The sequence below is a fragment of the Mirounga angustirostris genome, unplaced genomic scaffold (assembly GCF_029215605.1).
Source record: "Mirounga angustirostris isolate CCGP_5_RB_7025 unplaced genomic scaffold, mMirAng1.0.hap1 SCAF_8, whole genome shotgun sequence".
NCBI classification, from domain to species: Eukaryota; Metazoa; Chordata; class Mammalia; order Carnivora; family Phocidae; genus Mirounga; species Mirounga angustirostris.
The window spans coordinates 47,200,781-47,222,599 of record NW_026991716.1 but is presented as its reverse complement, the minus strand read 5'-3'; the positions used below and the strand labels follow the sequence as shown (position 1 = coordinate 47,222,599).

Sequence of the window (21,819 nt, the reverse complement as noted above, 5' to 3'; positions counted from 1 at the left end):
CTGAGAGGCTTTCTGGTATGACAAGATGTCTTTTAAAATATCCTTAGTAGGGGCGCCTGGGTAGATCATTGGGTTAAGTGTCTGACTCTTGGCTTAGGGTCAGCCCATGATCTCAGTGTCTTGAGATCCAGGGAGCCCCTCTTAGGGCTCTGCGCTCTGCTCATGGGGCTTGGGATTCTCTCCCCTTCCCTCTCCCTCTCTTCTGCTCTTCCCCCTCTTCTCCTTCCCCTTTCCTCTCCCCCCTCTTCTCCTTCCCCTTTGCTCTTACCCCTCTGCTCCTTCTCATCTATTCCTCCCCCTCTGCTCCTCTCCCAACCTTGTGCTCTCTCTTTCAAATAAATAAATAAATAAATAAATAAATAAATAAATAAATAAATAAATAAATAAATAAATACATAAATAAATAAAATCGTTTTAAAAAATCCTCTTAGCATTCTTTTTTGCTTAATTGGATCAAAGTGCTGGGGATCAGAAGATAAAGATGTTGGAAAGTGAGCCACTCCCACAGTTTCCTGGAGTGTTGCCCTGCTAGTCGCAGGACTACCACTGACACAAGGAATTACGCTACCTACCAGTGTGTCGTATGAAAAAGTCAAGAGCCAAGATCTTGTGTTTGTAACTACAGGCTCACTGACACCTTGCAATTATGGCGATACGTTTCTCTTTCACTTCCCCAGGTGGCTGCTGGGTAGTTGAGGCGCATTAATTTTTTAGAACTTTTAGTATTTAACCATTTTTTTTTTAAGGTTTTATTTATTTATTTGAGAGATACAGCGAGAGAGGGAATACAAGTAGGGGGAGTGGGAGAGGGAGAAGCAGGCTCTCCAATGAGCAGGGAGCCCGATGCCGGGCTCGATCCCAGGACCCCGGATCATGACCTGAGCCGAAGGCAGATGCTTAACAACTGAGCCACCCAGGGGCCCCTTAGCCATTATTTTGCACTGAAGCATGAACTATCCATAAAAATGTACACATCTCAAGATACCATTATTATGCTAAGGAGAAATTTGGGCACAAAGGAAGCTTAGGTCCCCTGAAATTTAATGCTTAACATTTATATTCATTTGAAATCTACCACACTGAATAGAGAAACTGAAGGTGAAAGAAAATAAAAGATTTCACAGGGAGACAGAATCTGAGTCTAGGGTCTTAATTTAGATACACTCACCGTCATTTGGTTTAAGTTAAATAGAGCTTGAAAATGCAGAAAGCAATGTGAAAGCATGTGGGCCAAACCCAATGGATCAAACCCGTGGGCTGCAGATTTGTAAGTATTCTGGGTTTCCACCTATTTGTTCACCTACTGTATCAGGAAGGTGGTTGCACTCACATGCATGGCTGTTTGTGTGTGTGTGTATGTGTGCAACATCTGTAAATGCGTGTATGGGATTAGCAGTTGGATGATTCACTTAGGACATTATTTCATCGATTTTCATTGAGCACCTGCTATGTGTCAGATACTTTTTAGGGGGATGGGGATTTAGCAACAACCAAAACAAAGTCCTGGCTTTTGTTTGGGTAAGCTCAATAGATGATAAAAACATACAGAATTAAAGATCTTACACCAGAATAAAGCAGTATTGGGGACAGGGAGTGATTGGAAGTGCTATTTTAAGGAGATAAGGTAGGAGCTATTATTTGCTCAGAGACCTGAATGAAGTAGGAGAGGGAGCCAGCAGATATTTCAAGGAAGAGCATTCCCGCAGAGGCCAAGATAAGTGAAAAAATCTGAGTTGGGAGCTTGCTCTGCATGGGTCCCATCTGTCGTCACCACGGTGGCCTCTGGTACGTCCTCCAAACCCTTTGAGCCTTTGTTTCCTCAACAGTGAGGAGGAGATAACAATATTTAACCTTTCCACTTGCCAGGTGGGGGCTGAGTGTAGCAATTTTTGAAGGTGGCCAGGCTGGGCCAAGATGTTATAACACATGGAAGACAGCTCTAGATAACAGGTATCAGTGCTAATTGTTAAGTGTTAAGATGTTCTCAGTTAATGGAAGATACCATGGAATGGCCTTCTTTTGACCCTCTCACATACCTAATTAATGTCTAATTGTTCCAGATCTTTCCACTGTAAGGGTCATGAGCTTTGGTTGAGCTTTGGTTTTTTTTGTTGTTCTGTAGTTGGGGTATGGATGTAATCACCAGGTTCATGTCTCAGGAAGAGCTGTGCTGCTGAATCCTTCAAACTCCTAACAATTAACTCATCCACACCCCATCTCACTGGGCTTGCTGGCCTTCCTTAAGACCCTGAGCTTCAGAGGCTGGTTTGGAGGAAACGTCTGGGTTCCTTTTGGGGATAATCTCCTTCCCCTCTAGCCCTTGCCTTGAGTTCATGCTCAAACTTTGATGCAGAAGTGTTATCTGATGGATCATGAACATGACAGTTCCCTGGGCCCCACCTCCTGAGCCTGATTTTGTCATGGTGGTGCTGAGGGACTCTGTACCTTACACAGCTCTAAGCTGAGAGACTTCCTTTAAAATGGAGGGACAGGATTTCTCTAGAATCTTTCCATTTCTGACCTTCTAGGAACTCAGGCTTTTTTTTTAGAATTTATTTATTCATTTATTATTTGAGACAGAGAGATACAGAGCAAGAGAGAGAGAGCAGGAGCAGTGGGGAGAGGCAGAAGAAAAGGGAGAAGCAGACTCCCTGCTGAGCAGGGAGCCCAATGTGGGGCTTGATCCCAGGACCTGGAGATCATGACCCAAGCCGAAGGCAGACGCTCAACCATTTGAGCCACCCAGGCACTCCTTAGGCTTTTTTGAAAGTCCTGTGGTTCACCTTCTCTGCTGTTGACTTTACCTTCTTCATCCGGTTCAGCATCTTCCACCTTCTCACCACTTAATTCCATTCCAGTTTCCTCCTATTCACCCCCCTTTCCTCTTTATGAATTTTATGGGAGTGAATTAAGAGATTTTAAGAACATATAATGTATAGCCTGTTAAGGACCACTTTGTGAAATTTCACCTCCCTTTGCCTAGCTTCAGTGTGAAATCAGTAGAGAGCTAAACTTCTGACTTTTTGAGTCTATGGATGGTCATCGTGGGGATATGGTTCATACAACTCGCAAAGATGGTCATGTACCAGCCCTTCTTTTCATGGTGCTGGTGCTGCTGATCAATATGCCTTCTGCTTTTCCATCTCTTAAATTGAGAGGAGTCACTGGCTTTTTTCTCATTTGTAGGTGGAGAGAATGAAAAGATCCTGCTTTTCCTTATGCCAAAGGCTTGTTGGTGATTGGGTTGGGTAGACAACTCAAGACTATTGAGCTAGGGGGTCAGTACACTCTCCTGAAAAATCTACTGGCTCTTCTCGCTACACATTTTTCCATTTTGTCTCTCAGAAATACTCTAGGGTACTCTTCTCTGTGTAGGTGTAGTTATTGGTATTATAAACATGCCTTCCCTTCTTAATGATCTTCTCCCATCTGCCTTTAACACTTCACGAGAGGACCTTCTAGGCAGTTCTTTTATAGGAACTCAGGCTTCACATTTGGTTGGAATCTGGGCAGGAAGAAGAAGCATGTGGAAAGAGGCAGACACATGTTGTATGCACTACCTTGAGGGAAACACCTTCTTGATTCTGATTTTATTATACTTATCATAATTATAGTCCCATAACTGCAGAAGACATTTAGACATGTTTTTGGCCTCTTGCATGAGCTGAATACTGCTTTCTGCAGTATTCACATTCCTCTTTCGAAAATATGTGACTTCAGTCTGACCATTAATTAAAAAAGGAAAGCTAACAGTTCTGGGAGGGAGACTGGAGGCTGGGTGGGGAGGGGGTGCTTCCTCATCCCGACTCCTCTCAGCCTCTGTCCCTGCCCCTCACTCAAAGGTTCTGGGCTACCATTTGAAGTCAGTGGGCCTTTCACCCATGCATTTCGTTTTGAGCACTGATGCACCAAGCTCAGAGGGAAAGGCAACAATAAAAAAAAAAAAAAAAAGAAAAAAGAAAAAGGTAGAGTGGGAGGATGGATCAGAACACTTGGAAAGAGGAATGTTCCTATAAAACAGGGACATTTGGCAGTAGAGCCAGTGAAAAATGATACCAATTACATAAAGCAAAATGCCACCCATCAAGCAGAACATTTTAATTCTCTCTATTCCAGGCTATTTTTGACTTTTTGTTCAAGACTCAATACATGTCTGTAAAAATAAAAAATGGAATCAACCCCGTCTGTTAGGTAGAAGGGGGCCTGTCCTGGAAAAAAAAAAAAAAAGAAAGTAAGAAAACATAAGCAACGGGACATTGTTGGAGAATTCCAGTGGCGGACACAGACATTTGAAGTGTAACTTTGCCCCTTCTGTATTTTTCCCTTTTTGAATTAGTGGTATGAGGAAGAGAGGATGACTAATTTTATTGAGACATTTGACGTTATATGTAAATTAATTTCAGTTTAAGACGTTTCCATTTAGATTGATCCCCTCCATACTATCCTGCTTTAAAACAAAACAAAACATTAAAACTGTTTTCCAGGGCAACTTTTCCTTTCAGTTCTGCCAGAGGTGGTCGAGGGCTCACAGCTGGTTTCCTGAGAGAGTGCCACAAGATGGCGACAACGTCACGGTAGAGAATGGCCAGTCGCTGCTGCTTGATACCAACACAAGCATCCTCAGCTTCCTGCACGTTAAAGGTCTGTGTAGTTTGGTGGTGGCATTACTCTATATAATTCTATCACTTTGGGGGAGCAGGAGGGAGGGGAGCTTTTTGGATAAGTTCCAGCACTTGACTGATAACTCTGGGAACAAATTGAAATTTCACTATAAAAGGAAGAAGTGGTTGGAGGGTTCAAAATGAAGGCCCTGTCTTTTGCTTCTTGTAAGCACAGAGCTTAATTATTTTATTTTTTTCAAATACAAGAAGGTTAACAGTGTTGTCAAAGAATATGCTTCTTTATTCACGTGCTTTGTAGTCATGCTTGTCCAGGGCAGCTCCCACAATGTAGCAAAATGCTCAGAAATCGGTTGATGCTGTTGCCTTTGAAATTCCCTGCCAAGAAAACGATGTCTTCCTGCTTTTACCCTGTTGTGGTTTTGACTTCCTGGTCCCATGGAAAGTCATATAAACAGGCTTCCTTATTGCACAGCCGGCCACATAGCTCTAGGGTGTGGGAGGTTGGACTAGACCGAGAATGCAAATTTCAACTCCTCCTCCACGTCACCAAAAGACTGAGTCCTTAGTCCACCTCTCTGACCATTTGTTTCCTTATCTGCTAAATGAGAATAAAAATCACTGCCTACTTCAGTGGCTGATAATACGGAATGGTGATCAAAGTGTCGGTCTTCACCGGCAAAGGAAAATGGCTTTGGAAATGTGATTAGTTATGGATAGCTATAAAACTCTGCACTAAAACATTACTCTTCATTAAAAATATATTTAACACTTACCGGGGCATTTGCTCTTGTTGAAGTAAGAGCATGGCTACATAAGGGAAAATAAATATTTTGAAAGGGATAAACCGATGTAACATTGATACCTGTCTCTTAGGGATGGCATCAGGTTTTTCTGATGAGGCGTCTTACGTTCTATATTTTAGAAGGTTTTTTTTCACCCCCTGGTAGCAAGGAAGAAGTTTTCAGACAAATCAGTTAATTTGTACCCTTTAAGAAAAATGGTCTGTCAGCTTGGGCTCTTGACCTGTCTTTGTGTGTGTGTGTGTGTGTGTGTGTGTGAGAGAGAGAGAGAGAGAGAGAGAGAGAGAGAGAAAGACAGAGAGAGAAAGATCAGTGGCTTTGGGGAATACTGACTTTTGATGGACATCAACTACCTAAGGACTAGCAATGACACAGGAAAATTACAGACTTAAAATTTCAACTTAAAGATGCTCTTTGTAGACCTTTAACCAGGAGTCAAATGCTGCTGGGGGATGGGATGACCTTTAGGCTCTCAGGGTCTTTGCTTTATTTTGATATCATTTGGGAGAACTTTTCCAGCTAAGAGTCTTGCTCAGCTGAGTCTCTGGATATCCCATTAGTTCCAGGTTCAATCAAGGAAAGGTGCTGATAGGGCCAGAGACTAAAGATGGGGACGAGGCATCAGAGAGAGAGCAAAGGCTAAGAGAAAGGCAAGGACATGTGGAATATACACATGGCTTCTCACTCTTGGAGATTTCAAGATCAAAATAATGCAAATACTTGCCCCAACCTGTCACCTTTCAAAAGTGGTTTTTATTAATATTCCCAGTCCAGGCAATATATTTCAGTCTCAAATTATTTGAAGTAAGTGAGCTAGGTTTGGAAGAGCAAACCGTCATCCTGTGGAGAGGGAGAGGGAGTTATCTGAAGGATCCTGTCTTTCTCTTGGAGAGTAGGGCCATTGGTAGGAAGGTGAGGCTAAGTAGTAGATACCAGTTTCTATACATATAGGTACAGGAGTTGTTGGCAAGAAGCAGGGTTGCCTGGAATGAAACTGAGTTTTTTGTCACACATGTATGGGTCATAGCTTCTAGAAAGAATGAAAACAGGGAAGGGGCACAGGTCAAATTTGATTCAGTCAATGACTTATGGATACTTCGTAAGTGGCCTAGGAACTCGTGTGACATATGAGAAAAAGTGAAGAATAATGCTTAATGTCAATAATGTGCATATCACTAAAGAAACTAATTAGGGAGCAAATATAAAAAAAGTAAAATTTCTAATTCTAAAATATGTGTTGCAAGCAGTTAGGCAGAATCTGGTCCGGAGGACTCAGGGTATAGAGGATGTAAGATTAGAATTGGGTAGTGGATAGGAGGTGAAGAGCCTATTATTTATGAATGAGACAAGTTTTGAGTATCCATATACACAGAGAATCTAAATTTAAGGAACTTCCCCATCTTGCTTATTGGAACTGTAAATGTTCAGTGGCTCAGGTCAAAAACACTGGAATCATCCTGGACTTCTTTCTTTTTCTCACATCCCATGATCAATCCATCACTGAATCTTGTCCAGACCTTTGACATGTGTCTCATATATCAACACCTCCATTGGTACCAACCTAGTCCTAACCAACATAATTTTTGCTGGGACCATTTTGAATGGCCTTGTAATTGGTTATCATGTTCCTGATTCTTTGTCTTCCTTAGTAGAAGACTCCCAATTTTTATTTGGGGCAGCAGTGTATCCAGCTAAAATGCTATATTTCCTGGCCTTCTTTGCGGTTAGACATAGCCTTGTGGCTAAGAGCTGGTCAATGAGATATAAGGGGAGGTGTGGTACAGGACATCTGGGAAATGTCCTAAAGTAGAGTGGACCCAATAGGAGGCATGCCCTATTTGTCCTTCCTCCTTCCTCTTCTTTGCTTCTTGGAATGTAAATGTGGTAGCTCCATTTTCAGCTGCCATCTTGGACAATGAAATGGCTCATTAAGAATGGCGAAGCAGAAAAATGGGAGAAACCCAGGACGCTGATGACTTTGGAGTTGCCTTAGTAGCATGGAAACTTGGATTGCCTACCTCTGAAGTTACTTCATGTGTTTAAGTCATTGGTATCTGCCTTTTATGCCATATGCTAAGAATAAACCCCCAATAGTTTATTGTACACATCCTTTAAAAACATGTCAGATCTTATATTTCTTTCCTCTAATACCTCCCAGTGGCTTCCCAACTAACCTTACCGTTATCAAACCTCTGATCTCTTCATTAATCCATCTTCCTCATTCACTCACTCTTTTCCAGCTCTTCTAAAATTATACCAGGTGTACACCTACATCAGGCTTTGCACATAATGTCCTGTGCCTGGAATATTCTTCCTCCAGCTATTCATGGCTCACTTATTTTGTTTGCTCTTTGAGTAAATGTCAACTTATCAGAGAGGCCTTGCTGGTCATCTTTTCTGAAATTGGAACCACTTCTTATTTATTTTGCTTTACCTTTCTTCATAACATTTATCACCACAGAACATATTCTAAATTTCCTTGTTTGTTTACAGTCTGCTTCCTCTGCTAGAAAAAGCTCAAAAAGGCAAACGACCTCAGCAATTTATTTGCTACCATCTCTTCAGTATCTAGGACACCAAATATGTGTTGATGGTTGAATAAAACCATGTATTGATGGTTGATGGACAAGTAAAATGGTGCAGAGTTCAGATCCTGGATGAAATTTAAGAAGTGTAATTTTTAAACTCTTGCTTTCTTAATTATTACTTTTCTTTCTTTCTTTTTTCTTTTTAAAGATTTTATTTATTTATTTGACAGAGAGAGACGCAGCGAGAGAGGGAACACAAGCAGGGGGAGTGGGAGAGAGAGAAGCAGGCTTCCCACGGAGCAGGGAGCCCAATGCAGGGCTGGATCCCAGGATCCTGGGATCATGTCCTGAGCCGAAGGCAGATGCTTAACGACTGAGCCATCCAGGTGCCCCTAATTATTACTTTTCCTAACTTTTACTGTCCTTCGTTGTTCTCACATATATAGATATATATGTATGTATAGGTACACAGGTAAACACACATGTATATATGCACATACATAAACACACAAATGTACATATATATTTACATACATATATACATATACCTATATAAATGTATGCAGTTATGAGTTGTGAGAAATATAAAATCCATTGGTACGTTATTTTTCTGTTTCTAAAAGGCATTTGAAACTGGTAAAGGACTCCAACTCTCAAAAATCTGGTTGCTAGCATAGCTCTAAATCTTTAATGTTTTCTCTTGTCTATAATATGCATGAAAGTTCTTAAGAGATAATAAAAAGTTATTCAAATATGAGATTGACTCATCATCATCATCATCAACAGTAATTCAGTCTCTGAATCTCTGTTACTGTCTCTCTTTTTCATACCCATTCATGGTATCAGAAAAGTAGCTGAGTGGAATTTTCCTTCTTTTTCTGATACCATCTATGGGCCACGATAAAGCACGAACAGTTTCAAGCCCAAAAATAATTTCTTCAAAAGATTTGAACAAATGAAATAGAAAGTGTGAACGTGGGAGCACTTTCTCAGCCATCCTCACGGTATTCCAAAGGTGACATTCCAAATGAAGTATGGTACAGACTGAAAGGATTTGTGCTATTTAACAGTGAAACTAGATCACCTGACAACTATATTTAGAACTACTTTATGAATATATTGCATCCTCTATATTATTTTTCCATTCAAGGAAGCCAGCCTCCCAATATGTAGAAGACTAGGCCCCTACATCAGGAAACGCAATACTTCTATATATGGCCCCCAAGAGTCTTGAATTCTCTGTGCCTTACTTGTATTTCCATCTATAAAATAGAACTGACGTTCTTTTCTTACTAGTACAACTTATATAGTAGAAAGGAGGGTTATAAATGTCTTTGAGGCAAAATTTTCACCATTATTTATGATGCTGTACATCCTGATTCCTGAGCTTTATTAAAAAATGGCATCTTAATTTTGTGACCATAAGAGCTTCAGCTGTATTTATTATTATTTTGCCTTAATTAACAAGATATCCAGAACTTTCATTTACTTACCATCTATCTCTACTTCTTTCTTCCATTTCTGTCTTTTTTTTAGATTATTTTTTAGGGGGTACTGTTAAACACAAAAGAGAATTAACCCAATCAATTAATACTAATGAGCTTGGATGGAAATAGGCATATTGCCTTGATTTAATTAATTATATTTTTCGTTCTTTTATGTTAAGATGCCCAACGGCCATAGGCATTGCTGAATTAAAATTTATTATTTTATCCCAAGTAATTATGATGAGCCATAATAACAAAGGAGGGATGTTACCCTCTTGTCAGAGCTGTTATGCATCCTGGGCAAGGAACTTGAGTTTGCAGTCTGCAGTTGGAGAAATATTCATATTTTCTGAATGAAGCAATGAATTTCTGTTTCTTCTGGTGGTCAAGCAGTTTGACATAAAGTGGCCTAGAGATAATGATCAAAAAAGGGGGCCAATTATAGGGCGCCTGGGTGGCTCAGTCAGTGAAGCATCTGCCTTTGGCTCAGTTCATGATCCCAGGGTCCAGGGTTTGAGCCCTGCATCGGGCTCCCTGCCGAGTGAGGAGTCTGCTTCTCCCTCTCCCTCTGCTGCCCCCCCCCCCCGTTTGTGCTCTCTCATGCTCGTGCTCTCTCTCAAATAAATAAATAAATAAATAAATAAATAAATAAATAAATAAAATCTTAAAAAAAAAAGAAAGGGCCAATCAGGGGAGGATGAACTCTGGAAACCACTCTTCCCTTGGTGTTGGGCTTTCAAAAGGAAGACATTTCAGTTTCTTACTACTTACAATGCCATCCCTTTACAGTGCTTGAGCAGAGACTTGTTTCTAGTCTCTGTGGCTGCTGAATAGTGCACTGGTCTCTTTTAATGTGATTTTCTATTTCTTGGTCTGCTGGTGTATACCAAAGCAGTTAAATGCTTGGCAGGCTTTTGAGCCAGAGAGAACTGAGTCTGAATCTGGGCCTTGCTTCTTACTAGCCCTGTGACCTCAGACAAGTTGCATAGCCTCCATAAACCTCACATTTCTCCTCATGAGGGTCATGCCTGTTCTAACAGCAGCAACAATAACGATGATAGCTAACCTTTATTGTTTACTGTTGTGGGGCAAGTCTACGATGTGTTGTCCAGCTCAGATGGATGTTTTGAGGATTATTAGATGGGGGAATGTCTGTAAAGCCCTTAGCACAGGGCCTGGTCCAGAGTAAGCACCCAATTAATGACAGGTTTTGTTTTGTTTTGTTTTTTTCTGGACTGATGGGATAACAGAAGAGATGGCTGAAATATCAGGCCTAAGTTGCAATTTTATTTACAGATAGTGGCTGCTTCCATATACAAAGCAAACTGGATTACTGAAAGAATTAGCTTGGTAATAAGGACCTTGGATTGCTTTTGCTTCTGTTATCTTTGGAATACATATTGAAGTGCTTTTCTTGCTATGGCAAGAGAGGGAAAGATACAGAGATGGCAGTAGCAGAGTCTATCCATTTGGTTGTCTCCATTTTCCTTGTTATTTTGACTTCACGGAAGCGTGTTTTTCTGGCGCTGTTCGGCATATGGTCTTATTTTCTCCCATTTTTTTGTGGTCTCCAGTTGTGAAGATGCTCAGATCTTTCTAGTCTGTTATATTTGGGATGTCTAGGGCATGCAAATGCATATTCTTGGCCCACTGAGATGAGCCACCTTCTCTTGAGCCACTATCGAGTTCATTGTGGAGTTTCTTCACCCTTGGCAAGGATTTGAGGAGTTCGGAGTGAAGTACTCAGTGCTGTACCCAGCACAGCCTTTTTAACCCCAGGGATTCTCCACTTGGTGCCTTCTAGTTAGTACGGAGTCAGGCTCAGTTGCAGTAGGTGCGTGCTTCAGATAACGTTTTGCAGTGCCGTGATCTGGGAATGCCATGAGGCAGGACTTCCCTGGGACAGAACTTGTGGTTTCTCTGTGCATCAGGTCTGTGTGAGTCACTGGGCAGATTACCCTCTGCTTATAATTTCGACTTCACAGATGTCAGCACGGATTTAAAAGAAATCTATCTGCGGGCAGGCTGGAGCTTTGCTAAAAATGAAATATTCCGCATTAATATTTCTTTCTTAACTATATAATATCTTGGTCAACATGAGGGAGTTTGGGGGGCTGGTAACATTTGTTACAAATGTTTAAAATAATTTATAAATTTATATTTTTTTAAATTAGAAAATTATAAATTATATAAATTTATATATAGTTATATAAATTATATAAATTTTGTAAATTATAAAATTATAAATTTATAAATTTAAAATAATTTATATGGAAGTTGGCTGAAAAAGATTGAATTGCCTCCTCTTCTGGCTGAACCATAGGGACCCTTCAAGTCAGGAGGGGCAATCAGGAGGTGCAGACAGGGCTTATTACATTTTGGTCAGGAAACTGGGGGCCTGAGCTGAAATTCGAGGCAGCCACAGATTCTCCTTTAGCTTTCAGTAAGGTGCCGGACCTCAAATCAAAGTGGAAAAATGCAGATGACGGTAACTCTCTCCCCTTTGTAGAAGGGAAGTGCAGTAAAGGAGTTAATGTGATTTCTTCCCTGTATTTTCAAGCATGGTGCTCCAGAACGCGCTGGGCTTTGCAGTAGGCAGAAGTGGAAGCCTGATGAAGAAGTCAGCGTCAGAGAGCAATAACTGGACTTTTTTTTGAAATCCACCCTTAACTCCCTTGACCTTGTGTGTTTCTGTGTGTCAGTCTTTTCCTGGTGACTACATATTTAATATTAGAGTGTGTTTTTTAATTCCTTCTACCTTTGGAGAAGGTGCAGTGTAAGACTATAAGCTCAAGGAAGCAAGAACCAGGTCTGTGTTTGCTCACATTTATATTGCAGGACCATTATATCTTCAGGCACATAGTAGGTATTCAAGTAATTGTGGAATGAGTGAACTAATGAACGAATTTCTGACCTAAAGAGGCAGATTAATGTTAGTTGTGGATTTCTCTATAATCAGAGTCCTTCCTGGTATTCTCAAATGTTAGTGGATTAGTCCAGACAGTGACCAATTTCATTTACTATTTGTGTATCAGGAGATCAGAGACAAAGGCTTTTTACTGTGGGGGACACTTGGCTCTGAAACCCCTTATTTTTCCCAATCAGACAATGACTTACATTATTTACCTCCAGAGAACAGTCCCAGACACACTTGATTAGCCTTAAATGAAAGATAAGCCATTGCTATGAGAAAGGACATGCTTTCCATAGATGGGCAGACAGACAGATAGATAGATATTAAACAATTTACAGTTTTATGTCTTGACAACTTGAATGTTGTAACATGAAAAATGCTACCGAAAGGGACCAGTCCCTTCCTAGCACAGAAGCTATAATATTTTCAGTAATGAAAGATAAATATTTTAAACTTCCTTACTTAAAACCCTTCACTGGCTTTCCATTAACCTTTGAGATCAAGCCTAACCTCCTAAATATGGCTTATGGAGTCCTTCAGGGTTTGGTCTCTCCTTACCGCTTTACCTCATTTGTTGATTAATGATTTCCACATCCTGTTTATCCAGATTGAAAGCAGGACTAGAACTCTGGGATGCTTATGTATCCGGGATTCTTATACATATAAAAATATATCAGAGACCAAGCATTTAATCACTTTCTCATGTACTGTAATATTCCTGGGGGTCAGGAAAAAGTAGAAGGTATTCTCATTTTTTAAATAAATAAATTCTATGAGGAAACAACCGTGACCTGAAACCTCATGAAGTTATCATGCTATAGACAATTTATGTTTATAATATTCAGAGAACAATTATATTTGGAACATTTTGAATTGCTTAGAGAAATATATCAAATTGGAGGGCTATTCAAAAATGTGATTGGGTCAATGCTAATTTGAACTTTGGTAGAAGGGAGAAGATTATTTGAATGAATGAGTAACTTGGTAGCAAGGGAGATTTTTACCTGCCTGGTACAGACTTTAAAGAAAAGGTAGGTTTTTTTTGTTGGTTTGTTTTGTTTGTTTGTGGGTTTTTTTTTTTCCTGGTCTTGTCTTTTCTCCTTATAAAGAGCTTTCGTTCTGAGGGCTTAAGTGACTTTTTAGAAATCCATGGAACAGCTGAGGGCCCTGTGTACTTAAATGCCAGAAGCTGTGTTGGTAAAAGGACGTAATAATTTCTTCGGATGCCTGGGTGGCTCAGTCGGTTAAGCGACTGCCTTTGGCTCAGGTCATGATCCCAGGGTCGTGAGATCGAGTCCCACATTGGGCTCCTTGCTTGGTGGGGAGCCTGCTTCTCCCTCTCCTGCTCCCCCTGCTTGTGCTTGCACTCTCTCTCTCTCTGACAAATAAATAAAATCTTAAAAAAAAAAAAGGAACCAAGGTTTAGTTAAGTAACAATTGATAATGGTAGCTGTAATGACAAAGGCATTTATTTGTATCTGTGTTTCAGTTCCTTTAAATATTTCTATGTAGTTTCTTTTCCACAAATAGGTTTAAATGTTGTAATTAATATAGAGTTAATCAATTTATAAAGTTAATTTAATGAGTTTTATGTGTCATAGAAAAAGTGAAAGCTGACTCACAATCTATCTTCTTTCTCCATTGTCTGTCAGGTTGGCCAATGCACTAAAACCAGGGTATTTTTATTCACGTGGAGCAATTAAACTTCACCTTGACCTTGTGGTAGTAGAGACTGTATTTTTCACATTTTTTTCCTTCAACATCTAGCAGAAAGGCTGGGAAATAACAGCAAATGTTGGTTGGATGATGAAGTGAATTAATCTGCAATCCCAGCCTTGTATTTCTCCACCTATTTTAGATGATAGCAAACAGCCCAAGACTATGGACACCTAGATCAATCACTTAATTGACTAGAGTAGTGGTTCTCAAAGTGTGGTCCCCAATCAGCAGCATCAGCATCACCTGGGATCTTGCGAGAAATGCAAATGTTGGGGCCCCATAGCAGACCTCCTCTGGGCAGAAGGCCTGCCAATCTGTGTTTTAAGACCTCCAGGGGATTTAGATGCACGCTCAAGTTTGAGAACTATTAGCCTAAAACAATAAAGGGAGCCATATATTATTGTCAGGACTGGAAGCCAATTAACCCAGGCCTGCTACTCTTTTCCCAAAGGCTATGCGACCCTTTGCAAAGAGCTATGAAAACTTGGCTCGGCACCTTGCATGGGCCAATCCTGAGCATGGTGGTTTTTGTTAGATGTAGTTCTCTGTCCTGCCAGGGAAAACGGAGCTGCTAAAAATGATTTCTCCCGACTGCTATTGTTTGTGGCTCTGAGTCTGTGATTTTATTTCAGATATGTCTTTTCCCTCTCTACATTGCCCATTTAACAGGCATACCAGGCTAATTAAGGAATTAGTATGTGGCATCCATTTCGGGGAGGTGGGTGGCTCTTTTCCTGCATCCTGAGAACCTTTTGCCCACACTTTCTAGTTCATATTTTCTTTTTTTAATCAGGCAGAGACATTACAATTAAAATACCGTTAAAGTGATTCTGGCAAGTATTGCAATAAGCATGTTTTTTAATTAAAGGAAGAACAGGGGGATGCATAAGCAGCATCAGCTAAGGGGGAAAATTTCATTCGATATCTATTTTAATTGAAATGAAACCCCCCCCCCCCAAAAAACTATCAGGAAAAGCAGCAGCCGCAGCCTGTGCTGGTGTGTGTGTCTGGCTCACTCCCAGGTTGCTAGGTTTAGGTGTTCTGTGCTTGATTAATTAGTAGCCAGCCAGAGAGTCCATTCCCTTTGCCCCCAGTCCTTACAGCCTGATTTATACCTCACATCCCCCATGAATATGTGAGGGCTCAGGCATCTATTTCCTGAGCTGCTAGTGGATAGGATTATGGAGCGTGCACTGAGCTCTTGGGGGCTCTCGTTTGCCAGCCAAATTGATTTTCCGCCTTTCTGGCTGGGGACAAGCCCACCTCGAAGGCTTCCAGGCTCTGCTCCAGTGGATCAGGCACAAGCCTAATCCGGATCTAGCCAACAAAGGAAGCTGTGTGCATCCCCAACACAACGCAGGCTTCGGGCTGTGGCTGGCTTCCCCCACTACTACCTTTTCCCCCACTCTCTCACCTCCTCCTGACGCCTCCCTCCCCAGCCACATGGTACAGTAGGGTGCAGCAATGTGCCCGGATCACTCTGCCAGCCCTTCTTACCCAGGCAGAGGGGGCCTGTCCATCCAGAATGGATAGTCATCTGTAATTCTCCAGGGAAAGGAAATTCCACAAGCCTCCCTATCTATTTGACTGCATAGCAACTGGAAAGATAACCAGATACAGGCTACTAAACATTTTAAGGAATTATTTGCAGTTGACACAAAAAGCTGAGTGGAGGTTAATCAATAAAAATAAGTAAACTGGATAATTTACATATAAAAATTTAGGTAGTTCAGGCTTTGAGCGATGAATGATATAGTTTGGGTTATAGATTGATCTAGTTAATTGAAGTCCTCAGATGCCTGCCTGGGTCTTGCTTCCATTCACCTCTGGCTTTCCCTCTGCTTAACCCTGGAGTCACTCTCCCTGGGTTCATTTTATCACCTGCTATTCACCTAAACAAGTGCACTCTTGCTCTGCACCCTTTCTCCCCCGAGTCTCCTAAAAATGACATAATGACATCTTCATCTACCACCTTCACACTTTTTTAAAATTTATTTTTATTTATTTTATATTTTTTTTATTCTTATGTTAATCCCCATACATTACATCATTCGTTTTAGATGTAGTGTTCCATGATTCATTGTTTGTGCATAACACCCAGTGCTCCATGCAGAATGTGCCCTCCTCAATACCCATTACCAGGCTAACCCATCCTCCCACCCCCTTCCCCTCTAGAACCCTCAGTTTGTTTTTCAGAGTCCATCGTCTCTCATGGTTCGTCTACCCCTCCAATTTCCCCCGTTTCATTCTTCCCCTCCTGCTACCTTCTTCTTCTTATTTTTTTTTAACATATATTGCATTATTTGTTTCAGAGGTAGAGATCTGAGATTCAACAGTCTTGCACAATTCACAGCGCTTACCCGAGCACATACCCTCCCCAGTGTCTCTCACCCAGTCACCCCATCCCTCCCACCCCACCCCCCACTCCAGCAACCCTCAGTTTGTTTCCTGCAATTAAGAATTCCTCATATCAGGACCTTCACACTTCTTAAAGTTATTCCTAGAGCTTATGTCTCTACAATCTTCCAAATGTTCTAATCCACCTAATTCTTTGACCCACACCCAAGAATCCTGCTACTTGGAGACGCTCCAGGTGCCAGTAGTTGGGACAATCGGGAGGAATCCGGTCGGGGAAGCTGGGAGGGGAGGCTTGGGGGGTGGGGAGGAGGAAAACCAGCACTGGCAAGGGAGGGGAAGGAGTTTCAAGAAAGAAGGAGTGACCGAGTGTGTGAGATAGTGCTGGCCACTCAGGACAGGTGAGAACAGAGCATCGGGCCTTGGATTCAGCAATGTGGTTGCCATTGTGGCCATAACAGGTCCAGTTCTGATACACTTGCCAGGCAAAAGTCCTGCTGGGGCGGGCTCAAGGAACGGGAGGGAAAGAATTGAGGATGGAAGGTATAGCCGGCTCTTTGAGAGTCTGTCGTGCAGTAAAATATTTATACTCCAAATTTTTACAGTGAGGGGGAAAATAGCTAGAACAGTGTTTCTTTTCTTTTTTTTTTTTTTTTAAAACACGAACAACAAATCGTTTTGCAGTTGTTACAGAGGATGGCTAATTGTAGGGTTAGCCAAAAACGGGTTTTGATGTACTTTGCAAACATTAGCTAGCTGCTAAAAGTCTCTTTGACTTCCCTTTAAAAGAAATAAAAGGGATGTTTAATGGAAAGAAGTGATTACATGTAAAAAAGTTGTGTTCATTTATTTATTTTAGAGGGGAAGTAACAATCATGATGGTTGATTGATTTTTATGAAATTACCCAAGGTCACTTGTGGGACAGACCTGGCTTTCATGAACAATCATAACAAGCCATTGAAGGGTCATGGCCACAGGCCACTTTCAGCCCTGCACTTTATTTCAGTGTTCAGAAATGTGGTCAAGCTCTATAAAGTGGAGGAATAAAGTCCTCTCTCTGCCCTCCCATACGAAGCCACTACGCTCTGCACTGGCCCACTGGATATTTGTTTTAAGCTAATAAAGTGTGAGGATGCAACACTCAGGGCCTCGGTGCAGGGCTAGCTTGAGTATAAACCTTCCATTCCTTCACACTAAGAAGCTTTCATTTTGGTTATCGCTTTTAATTATTTCAATTAAAAAGAGCTGAATTCCTCATCAAACTCTCTTCTTAATTTACCTAGATTTCCTTATCCTTGCCGCTGATAAGGAAGGAGGGGAGGCTTTTTAGCTGGGAATAATGGTTATCATATTAATTAATTAGTCCTGTTTTTAGTACTCTTGCCAACACAAATCATTCATTTTCTTTGGGCTGAGATTTCTCCCTTCGTTAGCATCATTATTAGCTCCCATCAGTAAATGACATTTTTAGATTTCTACCAATTTGTTTTAGTGTGTTGAATAGTTGGCTTGATGCGACAAGGAACAAAGCCCAGGTTTATAAATTCACCCGCTAATCCTTGTAATCTGCCTCAAATCCTGTTTGGAATGAGGCGAGGTATATCTACATTAACAAAGTGAAAATAAATCGTATATAAACAAGCCACAGGCAAACTTAACTTAAGCTAATATGTGTTTTTCCTTAAATGTAACTATGATAATTCTAATTAATAAAAAAGCACCCTGGGAGGGTTTGCAGAAGTGGAGGGAATATGAGCTCTTCTGGCAGGTGGTCCTGGGCTCGAATGCTGGCTTGGCTTATTTTAGGCTGAGACAGACCCCCTCTCCCAGCCTGCTCTCTGGTCTGCAAAATATGGGTGTGATATCGACCTTGTAGGCTTGTTTTGATGGTCATTTCAGACAACATGTCTAAAGATTTTGACATAGGGTAGGTGCTCAGTAAGTGTTAGCACCCTTGTTTTCCGTGTAGTATTATTTGGATTTCTGATTGTGTATGGGATACTTTTCTCAAGTGAAATTCAAAGTCCCCTGCAGGATGGGTGGTGTCAGGAAAACACAAGCTCCATGTTCCCACCAGTATTGGCACACCCGAGTGCACTCTTGAAGATGTAGATGTCCAATGTTCTAGAGCTGGAAGGAATCTCAGTGAATGCATGGTTCTGTTCTGCATGTGAATAATGAAAAAACAGACCATCCCCAGGCACAGAGTAGGACAGATTTGGAAACTGGGTAATGGGGAGACCCAGCAATTTTATGGGACTTATTGAGGGTCCTTCAGAGGCCAGTAGACACTCTGCTGCCTGTTTCCACCACTTGCTCATCAAGGTCAGTTCAGATTCCCTGCCTGTTTGTAATGGAGGGGGCATGCCATGCCATGCAAATCCACGGCCCACCAGTTGAAGAGAATTAGTTGGGACATTAATGACATGTGGCTTGGAATGAAAAGTTGTAGGAAACAGGTCACATTTCTTTCCTCTCGTTCACAGCAGAATTAAGGATTATTATTGCATTTCTAACGATTATTCTTGCCATTGGAATGACAGTGGAAGGGAAAATTAAAGTCCAAATCGCCAGTAGGTCCTTTGGAAGTCTGGAAGTGTTGCTGCTCCAGCATCAAGCCTATAGGTCAAAGGAGAGTTGCTCGCTTCTCAGATAGTTCACCCGAGTGCGCGATTGCTGTGCCAGGTGTCAGAAGGAAAGGTGGGCCTGCCAGTGGCGAAACGTTGCAAGGAGGTGGTCCGGTAATGCTTGAGTGTTGGAGGAACTGTGTAAATGAGTAGTACTGGCAACAGTGGGGGGCGAGCAGATGAGTCTGACAGTAGCCACTGCCACCATTACCTTAAGTGTCTAACAGGTGTCAGACCCGAAACCAGCGATCTACAAGCATCACTTCAAGAAATCTCATCATAGTTCTTTGAGGGAAGGACCTTTACCGTGCACATCCTCCCGAGGGAGAAACTGGATACCCACGTGGGCCATGTTCTAAATTGTAGCTGCAAGGAGAGAACACTTTCAGGGGTCGAGTCCACGTCAGCCTCCTAGGACTGTCGCTGATGGCGTGTGGCTTGGGCTTTAGGATGCGAGACTAGAAGGCTCAATGAAGAAGGCTGAGGAGAGTCGAAGTGCAATGTTGGAGCTGAAGGTTAGGGGTGAGGTGGCCTCCACATTTGACTGTGGGGCCAAATGTATATTGATCACTATCTCTGTGCTAAGATAGAGGTAAACAAAAATGACAAAATGCATGTTATCCTTTTTCTTCTGTCCCTCTCATTCGTCCAGTGCATGTTTGAGTCGTTCCAGTTGTGATTTCTGGAGAACAGCGATCCGGCTCAGTAACCTGGCGCATTGGACTTAGGACAAAATTTAGCAACTGAAGAGTCTTGGCTTTCACTGCCACTCACTCACTGAGACCCTCCTTACGACAGAAGAATCTGCTTTTTGAGCCATTTCTTTTCTGGCATGTTGCCTCTTCACATCCTTTGCCTACCTTTGGCTCATTGAGACAATGTATGGATTTATAGATTACATGTAATAACAACATCCTCTCCGAGAAAATGAGAGTGTGTGTGTGTGTGTGTATGTCCATAAAGGAAATTCAGATACTTAAATCAGATTCTCCAAAATGATATAACCATATATTGATTTGCTCCACAATTCTATATTGAGTGCCAACCATCTATCAGTCACTGTTCTAGACACTGGCAATACAGAAGTGAACAAAACAGAGAAGAGCTCTCACAAAGCATGGCCTCTAGTGAGAGGTGGGCAGACAATAAACACGTAAATATATAATATACCTGATGGTAAGTGTTATAAAGAAAAATGTCTTTGGGTAAGGGGCTAGAGCATGCTATTTTATATAGACTGGAAAGGGAGGGCCTCCACGAGAAGTCAACATTTGACTGGAAACAACAGGGAGTGAGTCACAGGGATGCCTGACAGAAGAACACTGCGGTAAGGGAGCAACTGAGGCCTGCTGGAGAGCTGACAAGCGGGCCCGCATGTGCAGGGCAGGTGAGGGAAGGTGTGAGGCTCACAAGATGACGCTGCAGGGGGGTTGGAGGTGGGTGGTGAATCATGAAGGGCCTGTTGGAGCCCAGTACCAGGACTTTGACTTTTATTCTGAATGGGATGGGACGTTGTTGTAGGATGTGGAAAAGAGGACCCCTGGCTGTTCTAGTATGAAGTCACAACTCTAACCACTTTGTTACAGGATAGAAGAGTCTCGTCCTATACTTTTGCCAACGACATACAGGAGGGAGATAGATTTAGTAACTCATGCAGGTTAAAGTGGTTGTTTACATGGGCTGCTTTAATTATGTTGTCATTACAGGGAAAATTCTGCACGGAATGCAAATATTCTAAATCCTTTTAAAGAGAAGTGTTATAGAGGTGAAAGTATGTTTTAATATCTTAAGTATTTATTCTCACAATATAATTTTATTATAAAATAATATTCCTATGTTATAGAAAATTTGGATAATAGAGGAAACCTATCTGTATCAGTTTAAGATTATTTGATTATAAATAGCAGAAACCGACTTTCTTTTATAGAAGGAAGTTTATTGAGAATATGTTGGGTTGCTTACAGAATTGAGGGGAGAGTCTGGAAAATCAGGTGTAGAAGTGATAGTGATCAGGGTATTCTGAAGGAACTTTGCAGGTGAGGGCAGGGGGCCTCAGAAACGCAACTCTTTTCAGGCTCCTTTAGATGCCACCACTGGAATTACTAAACTCTAAACATTTCCAGTCTTCTATTCCCTCTTGTTCCAGATTTCCATTTGAAGCCTGGGTATATGACTTAGGCTATGGTAGGATGGGATACGGTGATTGATAGTCCCATTCCACCCTGTTCAGTGGCACAGAGCAATTTCTTAAGGAAATTTGGGTCTCTTATCAAAAGTAAAGCAAAATGGATGTTGGCCAGCTAAAGTGCTGCAAATGCCATGATGGTAGTCCTAATTACATTTCCTTTTACCATAATTCTTGTAATTTTGACATATTTTCTTCTATTCCTTGTTCACTTGTTTCTTAGTAGTTCTAAACTTAATTTTATATGCTTCTTTTGTCTGCTGCTAGGTGACTAAAATGGTGACCTTCTCTTCCCTTACTTAGCCAGCCCTAAATTGCTGGGCATTTGGGATATTACCATTAAAAATAACATAAATAAAGTTGCAGTGAATAGTGATAGCTAGCCTACACTGGCTTAGTATAGGGCTTCTACCCTTGGGGGTCCAATCCATATTCTCTTGTGCTTCTAAAAGAGAGAACAAGATAAAATAAGTCTAAATTGCAGCAAAAGTATATAAATGCAGAGGATTTCATCAGATGTTGGCACTATCAATAGGAGGTGGACCTTATCCTCCGAAGGACTGACAATCTTCTTTCTGGTC

At 41.4% G+C, this 21,819-nt stretch overlaps 1 protein-coding gene across 1 annotated transcript in view; it reads left to right on the top strand.

Annotated features, from left to right (window-relative positions):
- The window catches only part of PKHD1 (PKHD1 ciliary IPT domain containing fibrocystin/polyductin), a 453,232-nt gene that overhangs the window by 131,713 nt on the left and 299,700 nt on the right, over window positions 1-21,819 (top strand). Inside the window, exon 35 of the mRNA XM_064597023.1 lies at window positions 4,485-4,641. Within this exon, the coding sequence (XP_064453093.1) occupies window positions 4,485-4,641 (157 nt within the window). The remainder of the gene's footprint in view (window positions 1-4,484; window positions 4,642-21,819) is intronic.